Raw genomic sequence first — 13,640 nt, 5'->3', positions numbered from 1 at the left:
TTTTGGAAACAGTTGTGCTGCTTAATACTTTTTTTGGAACCTGTGATTTTTTTTAGGACTCTTTGATAAATAAAACATTAAAAAGAACAGCATTTATTTGAAATAGAACTTTAGTAAGAATAAACACCTCGTTTAGGTGTTCAAGTTTGGGGTCAGTATTTATTTATTTATTTTTTCTCTCTTTGAAAGAAATTACTTTTATTCAGCAAGGATGTGTTAAATTGATCAAAAGTGATAGTAAAGACTTATATTGTTAGAAAAGATTTCTATTTTGAATAAATGCTGTTCTTTTAATTCATCAAAGAATCCTGAATAGAAGTATCACAGGTTTAAAAAAAAATAAGCAGCACAACTGTTTCCAACATTGACAATCAAAGCAATAAATCAGCATATTAGAATGATTTCTGAAGGATCATGTGACACTGAAGACTGGAATAATGGCTGATGGAAGATTCAGTTTTGCGTCACAGAAATAAATGATATTTTAAAGTATATTAAAATAAAAAACAGTTATATTGAATTTCAATAATATTTCATAATATTACTTTTTTCTGTATTTTTGATCTAAAAATCTTACTGATCCCAAACTTTTGAGCGGCAGTGTACACATTTTACAAATTTACTTGCATTTTAGCAGTTCTAAAATATATATTGGACCAATTATAATGTGTAAGATACCAGCTTTTAGGAAAACAACAATGGTTTTATAAAACCCCCGCTGAAAAAAACATCCAGCTGGTCATAGCTGGTCAGCAGGCTGGTTTTAGAGGGGTTTTTGGAGACCAACTGGAACAACCAGCTAAAACCAGCTTGACCAGCCTAGCCAGGGTGGGAGAGCAACTAAACCAGCTACTTCCAGTTTAATCCAGCTAAGACCAGCGTAGGCTGGTTTTAGCTGTTTTTTCAGCAGGGATATCACATACAGGTTTCATAGTGTTACAAAGAAGGAGCATATGCAATCAAAAGGAAATGCTTCTGAATGATTGAATGAGTATAAACCAGGTGGCATGGATCAGTACTCACCACTCCCTCAGTGTCGGTCATGTCAGGCGGGGCCAGCAGAGACTGTACCATGAACTTGTGTTTGCTTTTCTCATTCGGATCATAATCGAACGGTTGCAGCATCACTGTAAAAACAAACACAAAAGCATAAATACATACTAAACAATTATTTAGCATTTTCCAGATTTTTTTTTTTGGCAGGTTAGTCAAAACAAAGGAAGGAGAAGAAACCAGTTTGGAATATGTTTTGAGCCAGATTCGAACCTGCACTGTCTAAGTGAGCACCAAACGCTACACTTTTAAAAATAAAGGTGCTTTAAAAGGTTCTTCACAGCAATGCCACAGAAGAACCCTTTTCGGTTCCACAAAGAACCTTTCAGTCAAAGGTTATTTAAAGAACCATCTTTCTTACTTTTTTATAATCTGAAGAACCTTCTTTCACCACAAAGAACCTTTTGTGAAACAGAAAGGTTCTTTAGATGTTAAAGAACCATTTAGACAAAGAAGGTTCTTCTATGGCATCATGAAGCACCTCCAACATAATTTCTGTATTTTAAAAAAATAGAAAAAAGTAAAACTGCATAGGATTTGTATTAATGCAAGTACAAGACAAAGGCGTCTCAACAGTCCAAATGTGATAAAATAGTTGGGTGTAGAGCATCCATGTTTCATAGAATGATTTAGCTATTCATTGCATATAATCCCACTACAAACCTAGCTGATAAAACTTCAGTGACCCCAGAAGGGTAATTTTTCTTACAGCTCCTAAACAGTGTTTTTCACGTTAATAATAACACATTCAGCCCTTAACTCAAACCAGGTGTTGGTGTGAGGAAGTTCATGTCTACAACCCCGTCAGCACCATCCAAAAGAAGGCCATGTTATTTGATGTCATTCCAACAAGCGAAAGCTAATTTAGAGCTGTTACCATGATTTACAATGATCACTTTCTTATGCCTGGCGTGCGAGGGCTCTGGCACGGTTGAAATCGGTATTGAAGACCGATTTCACCCCCATTGGCCTTTTTGAAAAACACAATTCGGATTCAAAAGGCTCTTTTTTTGCATCGGGGGTGAATGTGTGCGTGATTTTGGAAAACTGCTGCTAAGTTTCATTAAAAACAAATGATCTCTTAATTTCAAAGGCGCTCTCAGATGTGGCTACTACCGCCGAGCTCACAGAAGGTGCACGCCAACTCCCCCGCGAGTTGAAAACCTCGCTCTGGTTTTCTGTGCCATTATGGCAATCAAGCACCGTCGATATTGCAAACTGAAAACAGACGGCTGAGACAGATTGGGAATGTCCTGTTTTGTCAGTCCCAATCTTTCCGACGGCACTTGAAAGAACAGTGTTTCGCCATCAGCACCAAGGGGGTATTTTTACACGTATCTACAGAGGAAGAGGGTTTAAATGAGTCTTGACATGACTTTATTTGTACAGCTCACATCATTAATATTTCTGAGAAAAAAAGCACACTGTGCAAATATTAAGATTTCTCACACATAACCCTTGCTATCCTTGACGTAAGAAGTCTATTCAAGTTTCAAGCTAGATTTGTCACTGATGGTAGCAATGGTATGGACATACAGGATTTGTTCACACTGCATATAAAACTGTTTTGTTGTCAAAGTTGATGTTTAGGACTGACTGTCCACACTGTCATTTTGTAAGCAATGAAATCTGTGGTTTGTATATCAGATAAAAAGTGCTGTTCAAAAAGTTTTTAAATAATTATTTTATGCTCATCAAGGCTACACTTACTTGATCAAAAATACAGAAAAAAAACTGTAATATTGTGAAATATTATTACTGTTCAAAATAATGGTTTTCTATTTGAATATATTTTAAAATATAATTTATTCTTGTGATGCAAAGCTGAATTTTCATCAGCCCTTACTCCACTCTTCAGTATCACATGATCCTTCAGAAATCATTCTAATATGCTGATTTATTACTTTTATTATCAATATATTAACTATGAACTTTTATTAAAAAAGGGATTTTTTGCAACCTGTGATTCTTTTTTTCAGGATTCCTTAATGAATAAAAAGTTAAAAAGAACAGAGTTTATTAAAAATATAAATCTTTAAACAATGCAAGTCTTTGCTATCACTTTTTTATCAATTTAACACATCCTTGGTGAATAAAAGTATTAATTTCTGCCAAAATAATAAAAAAATACTGACTACAAAGTTTAAAAAAGTAGTTTATATTGTTGCAAAATATTACTGTTTTAAATAAATGCTGTTCTTTTTAACTTTTAATTTATGAAAGTATCACAGGTTACAACTAAATATTAAGCAGCACAACTGGTTTTCAACACCGATAATAAATCAGCATATTAAAATGATATCTGAAGGATCATGAGACACTAAAGACTGGAATAATGATGCTGATAATTCAGCTTTGCATCACAGAAATAAATTACATTTTAAATAGTCCTGTCAAACGATTAATCGCGATTAATCGCATCCAAAATAAAAGTTGCTGTTTACATAAAACGTGTGTGTGCTCTGTGTATATTTAATATGTATATAAGTACACACATATGCATGGATGTATTTAAGAAAAATGTTATTTATTATATATTAAATATATTTATATATTATATTAATTATATGAATAAAAATGTATTTCACAATAAATATAGAAAATATTCTCAAAATATATACTCTATGTGTGTGTATTTATATATACATAATAAATATACACAGTACACACACATACATTATGTAAACAACAACTTTTATTTTGGATGCGATTAATCGTTTGACAGCACTAATTTTAAAATATATTCACATGGAAAACAGTTAAAAAACTCCTTATATCTTACCGATCCCAAACTTTGCAAATGGCAGAGTATCTCCTGTCCAAAAGTTTGTGAAAGAACCCTTTTATTCAGCAAGGACATTACACTGATCAAAAGTAACATTTATAATGTTACAAAATATTTATGTTGTTTCAAACAAATGCTATTCTTCTGAACTTTTAATTTATCAAAGAATCCTAAAAAAAAAAAAAAAGTATCAAAGTTTCTGAAACAACTTAGCTTAACAAAATGATTTCGGAAAGATCATGTGACACTAAAGACTGGACAATTATGCTGACAATTCAGCTTTGCATCACCAGATTACATTTGAAATGTAATCAAATAGAAAATAGCCATTTTAAACAGTAACAATTTTTCTTAATATTAATATTTTTTCTGTATTTATTATTTTCAATAAATGCAGCTTTAGTTTGCATAAGAGACATCTTTAAAAAAATTGTACTTTTGAACTGTAGTGTATATGGCATAATATGCACATCACAATCCAAATGAATGAATGAATTCATTCATTCAATATGCACATCACAATCCAAATGGCAAAAACCTTCCTGTTTAGATTGAAACAATTAGATACAATTAGATTTTTAAACCACATGTGAATTTGAAAATGATTTCTTGAGTTCTCCTGACGTTTATAATACAAGTAACTGAGCAGTTTTGAGTTGGACACACCGAAAAATCTCATTTTAGCTGCCTGTCTAAACAAAGCGACTTTACAGTCTAAGAATGAAGTGTTCTTGCTCTGAACAATGAAATGGGCGGCTCCCTGCTGACTGTGATTGACAGTTCTTTCTGGCAGTTCACTAGTGACACAATCCAACACGAACGAGGCAGTGATTTAATGATTGTTAAAGCAAGAGAACATTCCTGCTTTGACAAAGAACATCTTTATGTGATGCTCAGTTTTGTTAAAGATGGAAAAACTCAGTCTGAAGATGGTTGAAAAATTACAAGAAACAATAGACAGAACCAATGCAATCTAAAATTAATTTTATTATATATATTTGGCTTTGTGACTAACTCTCAGGAATGCACACTGTTTATCAGGTCTGTCTAATGTAAAATGTGAACAGATGAGAATTGCTCATGTACAGAAAAAGGTCTTTTTTGTTTGGCACAATCTCTGTCTTTTACACAAATTTTATGAGCTGTCTGCACATGCTGTACTTTCTTGTTGTCTTAGAGGAGAAGTATTTCTAATCACTCTGAGCTTGTGTGGTCACAGCTTGAGCGGTCATCTTTGGGGCCAATGTCTGGTGAGGGACAACGGCATAAAAATGTTTCCCTGGGTTGTGGGAATTCAAGCGACGACCTTGGTCATCTCAAATAAAAGCCACAACGAAACACCTGACTGCAGACAATCATTCCTCTGCGTAATTAACTGGATCCCTGGAGATAAAAAGCGAACAACTCCATTAATTATGAAACATGACCTCGGAATCCCTTCGGCAAAAACTGTGAAGCCTTAATGGAGAGAGGGAGAAGATGTGAGGAAATCCAGACAACACTAATGGTTTGGAAAAACGCACTTAACTTACTAAACAAAGGTTCTGAGTCACAGAAAGGTATTAACAAGTATAATTAACATGTAATTTGATATTATGACAATATTAACTATAATAAACCATATTCAGCTTGAAATTTACTGGTGTCTCCACCTTGTTAGGAAAAAAAAGTAAGTATACACTGCCGTTTAAAAGTTTGAAATTGGTAAGATTTTTTATGTTTTTTTTAAAGAAGCCTTTTCTGCTCATTAAGACTAAGATACAACTATAATATTGTGAAATATTATTGCAATTTAAAATAGTGGTTTTCTATTTTACTATACTTCAAAATATAATTTATTCCTGTGATGCAAAGTTGAATTTTCAGCATCATTACTCTAATCTTCAGTGCCACATGATCCTTCAGAAATCATTCTAATATGCGGATTAATTATCAATGTTTGAAACAGTTGTGCTGTTTAATCATTTTTTGGAACCCTTGATACTTTTTTCAGGATTCTTTTATAAATAAAATGTTAAAAAGCACAGCATTTATTCAAAATAGATTTTTTTTTCTAACAATGTCTTTACTATTACTTTTTATCAATTTAAAACAACCTTGCTGAATAAAATTAATTTTATTAATTACTTTCAAAGAAAAAAAAAAATTACCGACCCCAAACTTTGAACAGTAGTGTATATTGTTTTAAAATAGTTCTATTTTAAATAAATGCTGTTCTTTTTAACATTTTATTTATCAAAGAATCCTGAAAAAAGTATCACAGGTTCCAAAAAACATTAAGGAGCAAAACTTTCCAACACTGGTAATAAATCAGCATTTTAGAATGATTGCTGAAGGATCATGTGACACTAAAGACTGGAGTAATGATGCTGAAAATTCATCTTTGTATCCTAGGATTAAATTATATTTTAAAGTATATTAAAATAGACAACCACTATTTTGAATTGCAATAATATTTCACAATAGCCTTGTGGAGGAGACAATACTTAATAAAAAAAAATATTAAAAATCGTACTGATCCCAAACCTTTCAGCAGAGGTGAATATCAAATATTTAGTTTTACAATATATAATAATGTAATTATAATAAATTAAATACATTATTAAATTATTACACACTAATAGATATGATAAAAATAGGACTAAAAGATAAATACTTAAAGAAAATGCTTTCTTTTTAATAAATAAACAAAAAAACAAACAAATGTGTCAGCAGGACAAAATGTTCTGGCATATTTTATAATTAAAATACTCATCTAAAATATATATTAATTTAAAAAACTTAGTGCATATTTCATTAAATAATTGCTCATTTGCATATTTAAACCTACCATTTTAGAAAACCTAATACAAAAAAATGTTTGCAATTATCAATGTAATCAATCAATTGGGTAAGTAAGGTGAGAACTTTTTTTTTTTTTTTTACCGTATTCACCTGCAGTGTCTCGCCTTAAAACACGAGTATCGCTCCGCCAAAAGTGGACATATACTGTATACTGCCCTACAAAGCAAAAAGGCAGTAACTGCATTTTTGGTTAAAAATGAGTTATTGTCATTTTCATGACATTCAAGGCATCCTTTGTTATGTGACAAAATATCTTATCTCAAATGTGTGTGATTTTGCGGCATCCTCACGGGACGGTTTTAACATTGGATAACAGGCTGGATGACAGGATAACTTTAAAGTCATTTTTCTTAGTTCTGCACTCGGCGTAGTTACTGCCTTTTTGCTTTGTAGGGCAGTATAAAGGACTTGATAGAGGTAGACTTTCTTCAATCATAACAGATTACATGTGGGATTCAGAGCTTAAAGTTGGTGGTTTCGAACTGGCCACAAATAACTTGATGTGTGAGAATGGGTGGAGACGTGAAGCTCATCTCACAGGTCTGGATAAAAGTCAAAATCACATTAGGCCAAATCCATTGTGTATCCCCTGTGATAAACACGCCAGGGACGAGTTAGCCTGTCATTGATTCAAATACCAGTCAAGGAAAACTGTGTGAGTCAGAGCTATTGTCCATACTGACAGGGACCAGGCATCTCACCATGGAGAGGAATCCCAAAACATTGGAATCAACACGGAATAATGAGAGCAATTTAAAAACGTCCGTGAGATTCCAAGAGGCTCTGAGATTTCAGATGAGTTGAGTTATTAGGAAAACTCTCAAAGGTCTCAGGCACCAACAACTGTTGTAACAAAAATATCTCTTGGTTATGTAAAGGCTACCGTCACGCACAAAGAGCAGTTGGGTAATAGATATAAAGGTGCTGTAACATAAACGTCTCCTTCATGTGCCAGCCACAGTATCTCACAGGAAATGTTTGTACTCCAATGTCTTCACTATCATCAGCTAATCTGCAAAAAGTCAAACTATTTTCAACTTTCAACACCAAAACATCATATCATGAAGGCATTGTTGCTGCTGCTACCAAAACTGAAAATGATAAAAATTATTCTTTTGGTTGTTTTATTGCTAATTATTTGCAAATGTGCCTTCAAATCAGTGTTATTTTAGTATTATTTATATTTTATAGTATGTATTAATATTTGGAATTAGATTTATTTTTCCATTTTAGTCATTTTGTTTTGAGGTTTTATACAATACCAGTCAAAAGTTTTTGAACAGTAAGATTTTTAATGTTTTTAAATAACTGCTCACCAAACCTGCATTCATTTGATCCAAAATACAGCAAAAGCAGTAATATTGTGAAATTATTACTATTTAAAATAACTGTTTTCTGTTTGAATACATTTTAAAATGTAATTTATTTCTGTGATCAAAGCTAAATTTTCAGCAACATTTTCCAGTCTTCAGTGCCACATGATCCTTCAGAAAACATTTTAATATGCTGATTGCTGTTCAAGAAACATTTTTTCAATAATCAATATTTAAAACAGTTGAGTACATTTTTTTCAGGATTCTCTGATGAATATAAACATCCAAAGATCAGCATTTATCTGAAATATAAAGCCTTTGTAACATTATACACTACACCAGGGGTCCCCAAACTAAGGCCCCCACATTTGGACCGGCCCTCTGAACAATGCCAGAGACATATTTTGAAAATGAAAAATTAAAAGGAAAAATTTTAAATATGATTTACTTATATCTTGATAATAAAGGTTGGCTTTCAAACTAAAATTTGTTAGTTAATTTTCGTTTAATTTTAGTTATTAACATTCAACATAATGTGTCATCGCAATCGAACAGGTGATGCGCGAGCCAGCTAGATGACAAAATGACTCAATAGCATTTGAAGTGAAACTAGCACTGCTTGTGGGACAGGTGCAAAAGCAAGACTTCACTTATCTCCCAGTTACCCAAAGTTTTTCAGCTGAGAAGCCAGTGGCCCCATTCCCAGGTGAAAAGTCTGTGGAAGCGCTGAAAATGATGAAGGCAGAGTTTGATGTGTGATTCAAAAAACAGTGGATTCTTGAATCGATTTTGCTTGACAAGCCTCTCAAGGCTACGGTTCTCTTGGTTGGTTGTGCATCTTTTTCTTCTACACTTTTTCCTTACACTCAACTTTCTGTTAACATGCTTGGATACAGCACTCTGAAAAGCCAGCTTCTTTGGCTAAACAATGTTTGTGGCTTAGCCACCTTGTGAAGGGTGTCAGTGATTGTCTTCTGGACAACTGTCAGATCAGCAGTCTTCCCCATGATTGTGTAGCCTAGTGAACCAAACTGAGAGACCATTTTGACGGCTCAGGAAACCTTTGAAGGCGTTTTGAGTTGATTAGCTGATATGTCACCATATTCTAATTTTTTTGAGATAGTGAATTGGTGTTTTGTTTTTTTTAAATGTGAGCCAAATCATCACAATTAAAGACTTAAACTACTTCAGTCTGTGTGCATTCAATTTATTTAATACACAAGTTTCACAATTTGAGTTGAATTACTGAAATATATGAACTTTCTAATTTATTGAGATGCACCTGTATATCTTTTGAAAAGAAATTATCCTTTTTCTGTGTGGTGCATAACAAAATAAACTATTCTAGCATTAAAAGGTAGAATAAATACAGGTAAAATCATAATAAAATAACTAGTAGTCAGTCCAGCCCATGGTATTTTCTTTTATAAACCGACCGGCCCCCCATTAAAGAAAAGAAAATTATGTGGCCCTCTCAGAAAAAAGTTTGGGGAACCCTGCACTACACCATTCAAAAGCTTGGAGTCAGTAAATGTTTTTTTTGTTTGGGGGGGGGGGGGTGCTTTATTGATCAAAAGTGATGAAAAAAAGAGATTCATAATGTTACAAAAGACTTCTATTTCAGATACATACTGTTCTTATGAACTTTCTATTCAACAAAGAAACCTGAAACCAGCTGTTTTCAACATAATAATAACAATGTTTTTTGAGCAGCAAATCATAATATTTGAATGGTTTATGAAGAATTGTGTAACTGGAGCAACAATGCTAAAAAAAAATCACTTTTAGCATTCACTTAAATCTTTTTGAAATCACAGGAATAAATTACATTATTACAAAATATATTCAAATAGAAAAAAGTTTTCAAATCTTTTAAATATTTCAAAATTGTTCCGTTTAGCTGTACTTTGGATCAAATAAATGCAGGCTTGGTGCAGAAGAGACTTACAAATCTACAAATAACGTATATATGCTATGTTATTTACATACAATTACACTTTCAAATTAGCCTGAATTTGGTATTTGAAGGCTTAGTCACAGTATTTTGCCAGTTCTTGCATCATTTTCAGCCTTCTGTTCAAAAACAACAAAACAAAAGGTGTTTCTGATGATTCCCTGTACGTTCACACATAGACATCCATCACCTTGTTACTGAAACTAGGACGTGTGAAAAAAGGTGTCTGCAAAAAGGGGTAGCACTTATAACTGGGAAACGAGTCTGGATCCACAGACAATACAAGTGAAGCTGTAAAGCTCACAAACAAACATCCTGTGCCAGATCTAGAGAAAATATTTAACAATCCCTTTCAGAATAGACCTGAATATCAATTGCTCATACAGATCAATTACGGGCTAATGAGCATTTCAAAGCAACGTAAGCTTTAACATTTAGTCGTTTGAGAGACTGCTGACAGTTTCATTCCAAACGTCTGTGTCATATGGCACACAACACTGACATCAACATCAAAGAGGTTCCTCCACAATCTACAGACTTGGAGCAGATGAGTCATAGCACTGTATTTAATGTAATGAAACTATATATGGCTCTGCATCTGCAACATAAAAAAAAAAAACTAAGAAAGTGCATGTGAACCCATAAATGGAGAAAAAAACTTAAGTTTGGTTTGATATGAAGCAAGAAAATCAATAAATAAAGTAATATTATCTGAATAGCTAAAAATAATAATATAAATAGTAACAGTTAATATTATTGTTATTAATTATGAAGCAAGCAAAACAATAATTAATATTAATAATAAATATGTTTAATTATTTAAGTATATTAAAATAATATTAGTAAATATAACAAGTTATTATTATTATTCATTATGAAGCAAGTAAAACAATAAAATATTCATATACATATACATAAACATTTAATGCATAAACTTCTCATAAAATTATTATTAGTTATATGTATAATAATATTGTTATTTACACTACCAGTATAAAGTTTTTGAACAGAAGTTTTTAAAAAGTCTCTTCTGCTCACCAAGCCTGCATTTATTTGATCTAAAGTACAGGAAAAACATTTTTAAATATTTTTACTATTTAAAATAAAAACTTTTTTATTTGAATATATTTTATAATGTCATTTATTCCTGTGATTTCAAAGCTGAATTTTTAGCATCATTACTCCAGTCTTCAGTGTCACATGATTCTGCAGAAATCAATCTAATAGTCTGATTTGCTGCTCAAAAAACATTTTTTATTATGTTGAAAACAGCGGAGTAGAATTTTCTCATTTCAGGATTCTTTGGTTAATAGAAATGAATAGAAGAACAGCATTTATCTGAAAATATTGCTAAATAAAAGTATTCATTTTTATAATTTCTACCCCCCCCCACCTGAAAAAATGTACTCAACTGTTTTATATATTGATAATAATAATAATAGTAAAACATGTTTCTTGAATAGTAAATCAGCATATTAGAGAGAATTCTAAAGGATCATATGACACTGATGACTGAAGTAATGATGCTGAAAATTAAGCTTTAAATTACATTTACAACAGAAAACGGTTATCTTAAATAGAAAAAAAATCAAAATTGTACTGTTTTTGCTGTATTTTGGATCATAAAAATGCAGATTTGATGAGCAGAAGAGGCATTAAAAATGTTACTGTTAAAAAAATTATGACTGATAGTGTATAGTAATATTCAAAATTATTATTATTATGGTACACTGAAAACAAAAGAACTATAAAAAAAGCTATTAAGATAACAAAATTCTTAAGATTTTGGAAGCATTCGAAAATTCTTTATAAATCAAGGGAGAGCAATAGTATCGAAATGCTAATATGACAAACCATTAAAGACTCATCGACTCATCGAGAGCTCACATTTCAAATTGTCCTCAACCACACATCAACAAATGCTTTGAACTTTGCAGCATGTGGGTTCTGGTAGTGGTATTTGCATTGGTTGTGTTGGGTCATAGAGTTAAATGCTTCTTTTATTGAGAATAACATCAAAAAGACAAATGAGGTGCATTTACCAGAGACGTTGATCGAGGTTCCGGCATCAATCACTCCGCTGTTTGGCCGCACACAATATCGGCGTGGTGCAGTCGTCTTTACTTTAAAGCACACATTTCTGTCTGTGGGATTAGCAAGCTTTAGAGTGGTGGTCACCACATCTGTAAATGGACCTGAGGGAAGAAAAAAAGACATTAGTGTATTCAAAATGCACTGAAATGAATCTAGGATGTTTAGTGTGGTTGAAAGCACATTGCTATTGAGTTTCTAGGGTGGTGGCTTATTGCAAAAAACATGTCAAACTGATCAGGAGCAATATCTGCTGCCAGACGGCTCCAAGTGACCACATCGATTTACAACCTTGTAACCAATTTCACCCCACCTAGACATAATGATTTGAGACAAATCAAATTAGTGGCACATTACAAAATTAGCGATACATCAACAGGCCAAAAGTCCACTTGTATTTGTTCTCAACCCTGGCACCCGATTTACACTGCGGCGAAGAATAAGGGCGATTTTCAGAAAAATAGAACAAACAGAGTTTGTTCTGCCAAAGGCTGATGCTAATGAGTCCACATCACAGAATTAGTGGTGTCTATGGTGATAAACAATGGGTGGAGACCTGAAAACAATATGGTGACAGAGAAAAGACTGATTTCAAAATCCTGTGTAAGTTTTTTTATGTCTCTTATGCTCACTAAGGCAATATTCTAAAATATTATCACAGTCTGCTCCCACTTTACATTAGGTGGCCTTAACTACTATGTACTTACATTTAAATTAATCATTTGTTATAATGTACTTATTGTGTACTTACATGTTTTTACATTGTACTTATATATATATATATATATATATTTTTTTTTTTTTTTTAAACCTATATGTAATTACATTTGTAATTAATGTCTGTAATTACCACTGTTGACCCATTCCTTACACCCTAACCCACCCCTAAACATACCCATACCACCAAACCTTTCCCTAACCTTACCCATATCCCACCTTAATAGAAGCAAGTGTTTTTCGATGCAATATGACCACATTAAGTACACTGTACTTATTTTTTGATGTAAGTACATAATAGTTAAGGCCACCTAATATAAAGTGTGACCACAATTTAAAATGAAAACGAAAGTTGTTTTCTATTTTAAAGGAGAACTCCGGTGTGATTTTGACCTAAAGTGTATTGAATCATGATACCGAGTGTGAACGTACCTTGCATATCTCATCTTCCAGAAAAAGCACCGGTAGTTTATTTACAAGAAGATTTATACAGACAGTACCTGGAAGATAAAATCCGGTCGCCGCCATCTTGAACTTAGTCACGATAAGTCGAGTGTCGAGCACCAAGGAATTTATCAGGTTATCAACTTATCAGGTTGTAGTTTCCTTCGTGCTCGACACTCGACTTATCGTGACTAAATTTAAGATGGCGGCGACCGGATTTTATCTTCCAGGTACTGTCTGTATAAATCTTCTTGTAAATAAACTACCGGTGCTTTTTTTTTCAGTTCTCAATGTCTCGTTTTAAATGTCAGGGCCCTTGGAAGTCTACCAATGAAGTGTGGAGCTACTTTGTGCCTCGTAAATGGCGTAAAACAGTGATTTATTTACATGGCTATTCCGATGCCCTGTTGACTCTCATTGACAACCTGTTGTGAGCATC

At 32.8% G+C, this 13,640-nt stretch overlaps 1 protein-coding gene across 2 annotated transcripts in view; it reads right to left on the bottom strand.

Moving 5' to 3' along the window:
- The window catches only part of vapb (VAMP (vesicle-associated membrane protein)-associated protein B and C), a 33,919-nt gene that overhangs the window by 8,689 nt on the left and 11,590 nt on the right, over nucleotides 1-13,640 (bottom strand). For both annotated transcript variants that reach the window (XM_073851753.1, XM_073851752.1), the window contains exons 2-3: nucleotides 11,992-12,144; nucleotides 1,024-1,127 (exon numbers count right to left, since the gene is read on the bottom strand). In XM_073851753.1, coding sequence (XP_073707854.1) covers nucleotides 1,024-1,127; nucleotides 11,992-12,144 — 257 coding nt within the window. The remainder of the gene's footprint in view (nucleotides 1-1,023; nucleotides 1,128-11,991; nucleotides 12,145-13,640) is intronic.

The sequence above is a fragment of the Garra rufa genome, chromosome 12, assembly GCF_049309525.1.
Source record: "Garra rufa chromosome 12, GarRuf1.0, whole genome shotgun sequence".
Taxonomy (NCBI): Eukaryota; Metazoa; Chordata; class Actinopteri; order Cypriniformes; family Cyprinidae; genus Garra; species Garra rufa.
Note: the sequence above shows the minus strand (reverse complement) of the source record. Positions and strands in the feature narration are given on the sequence as shown.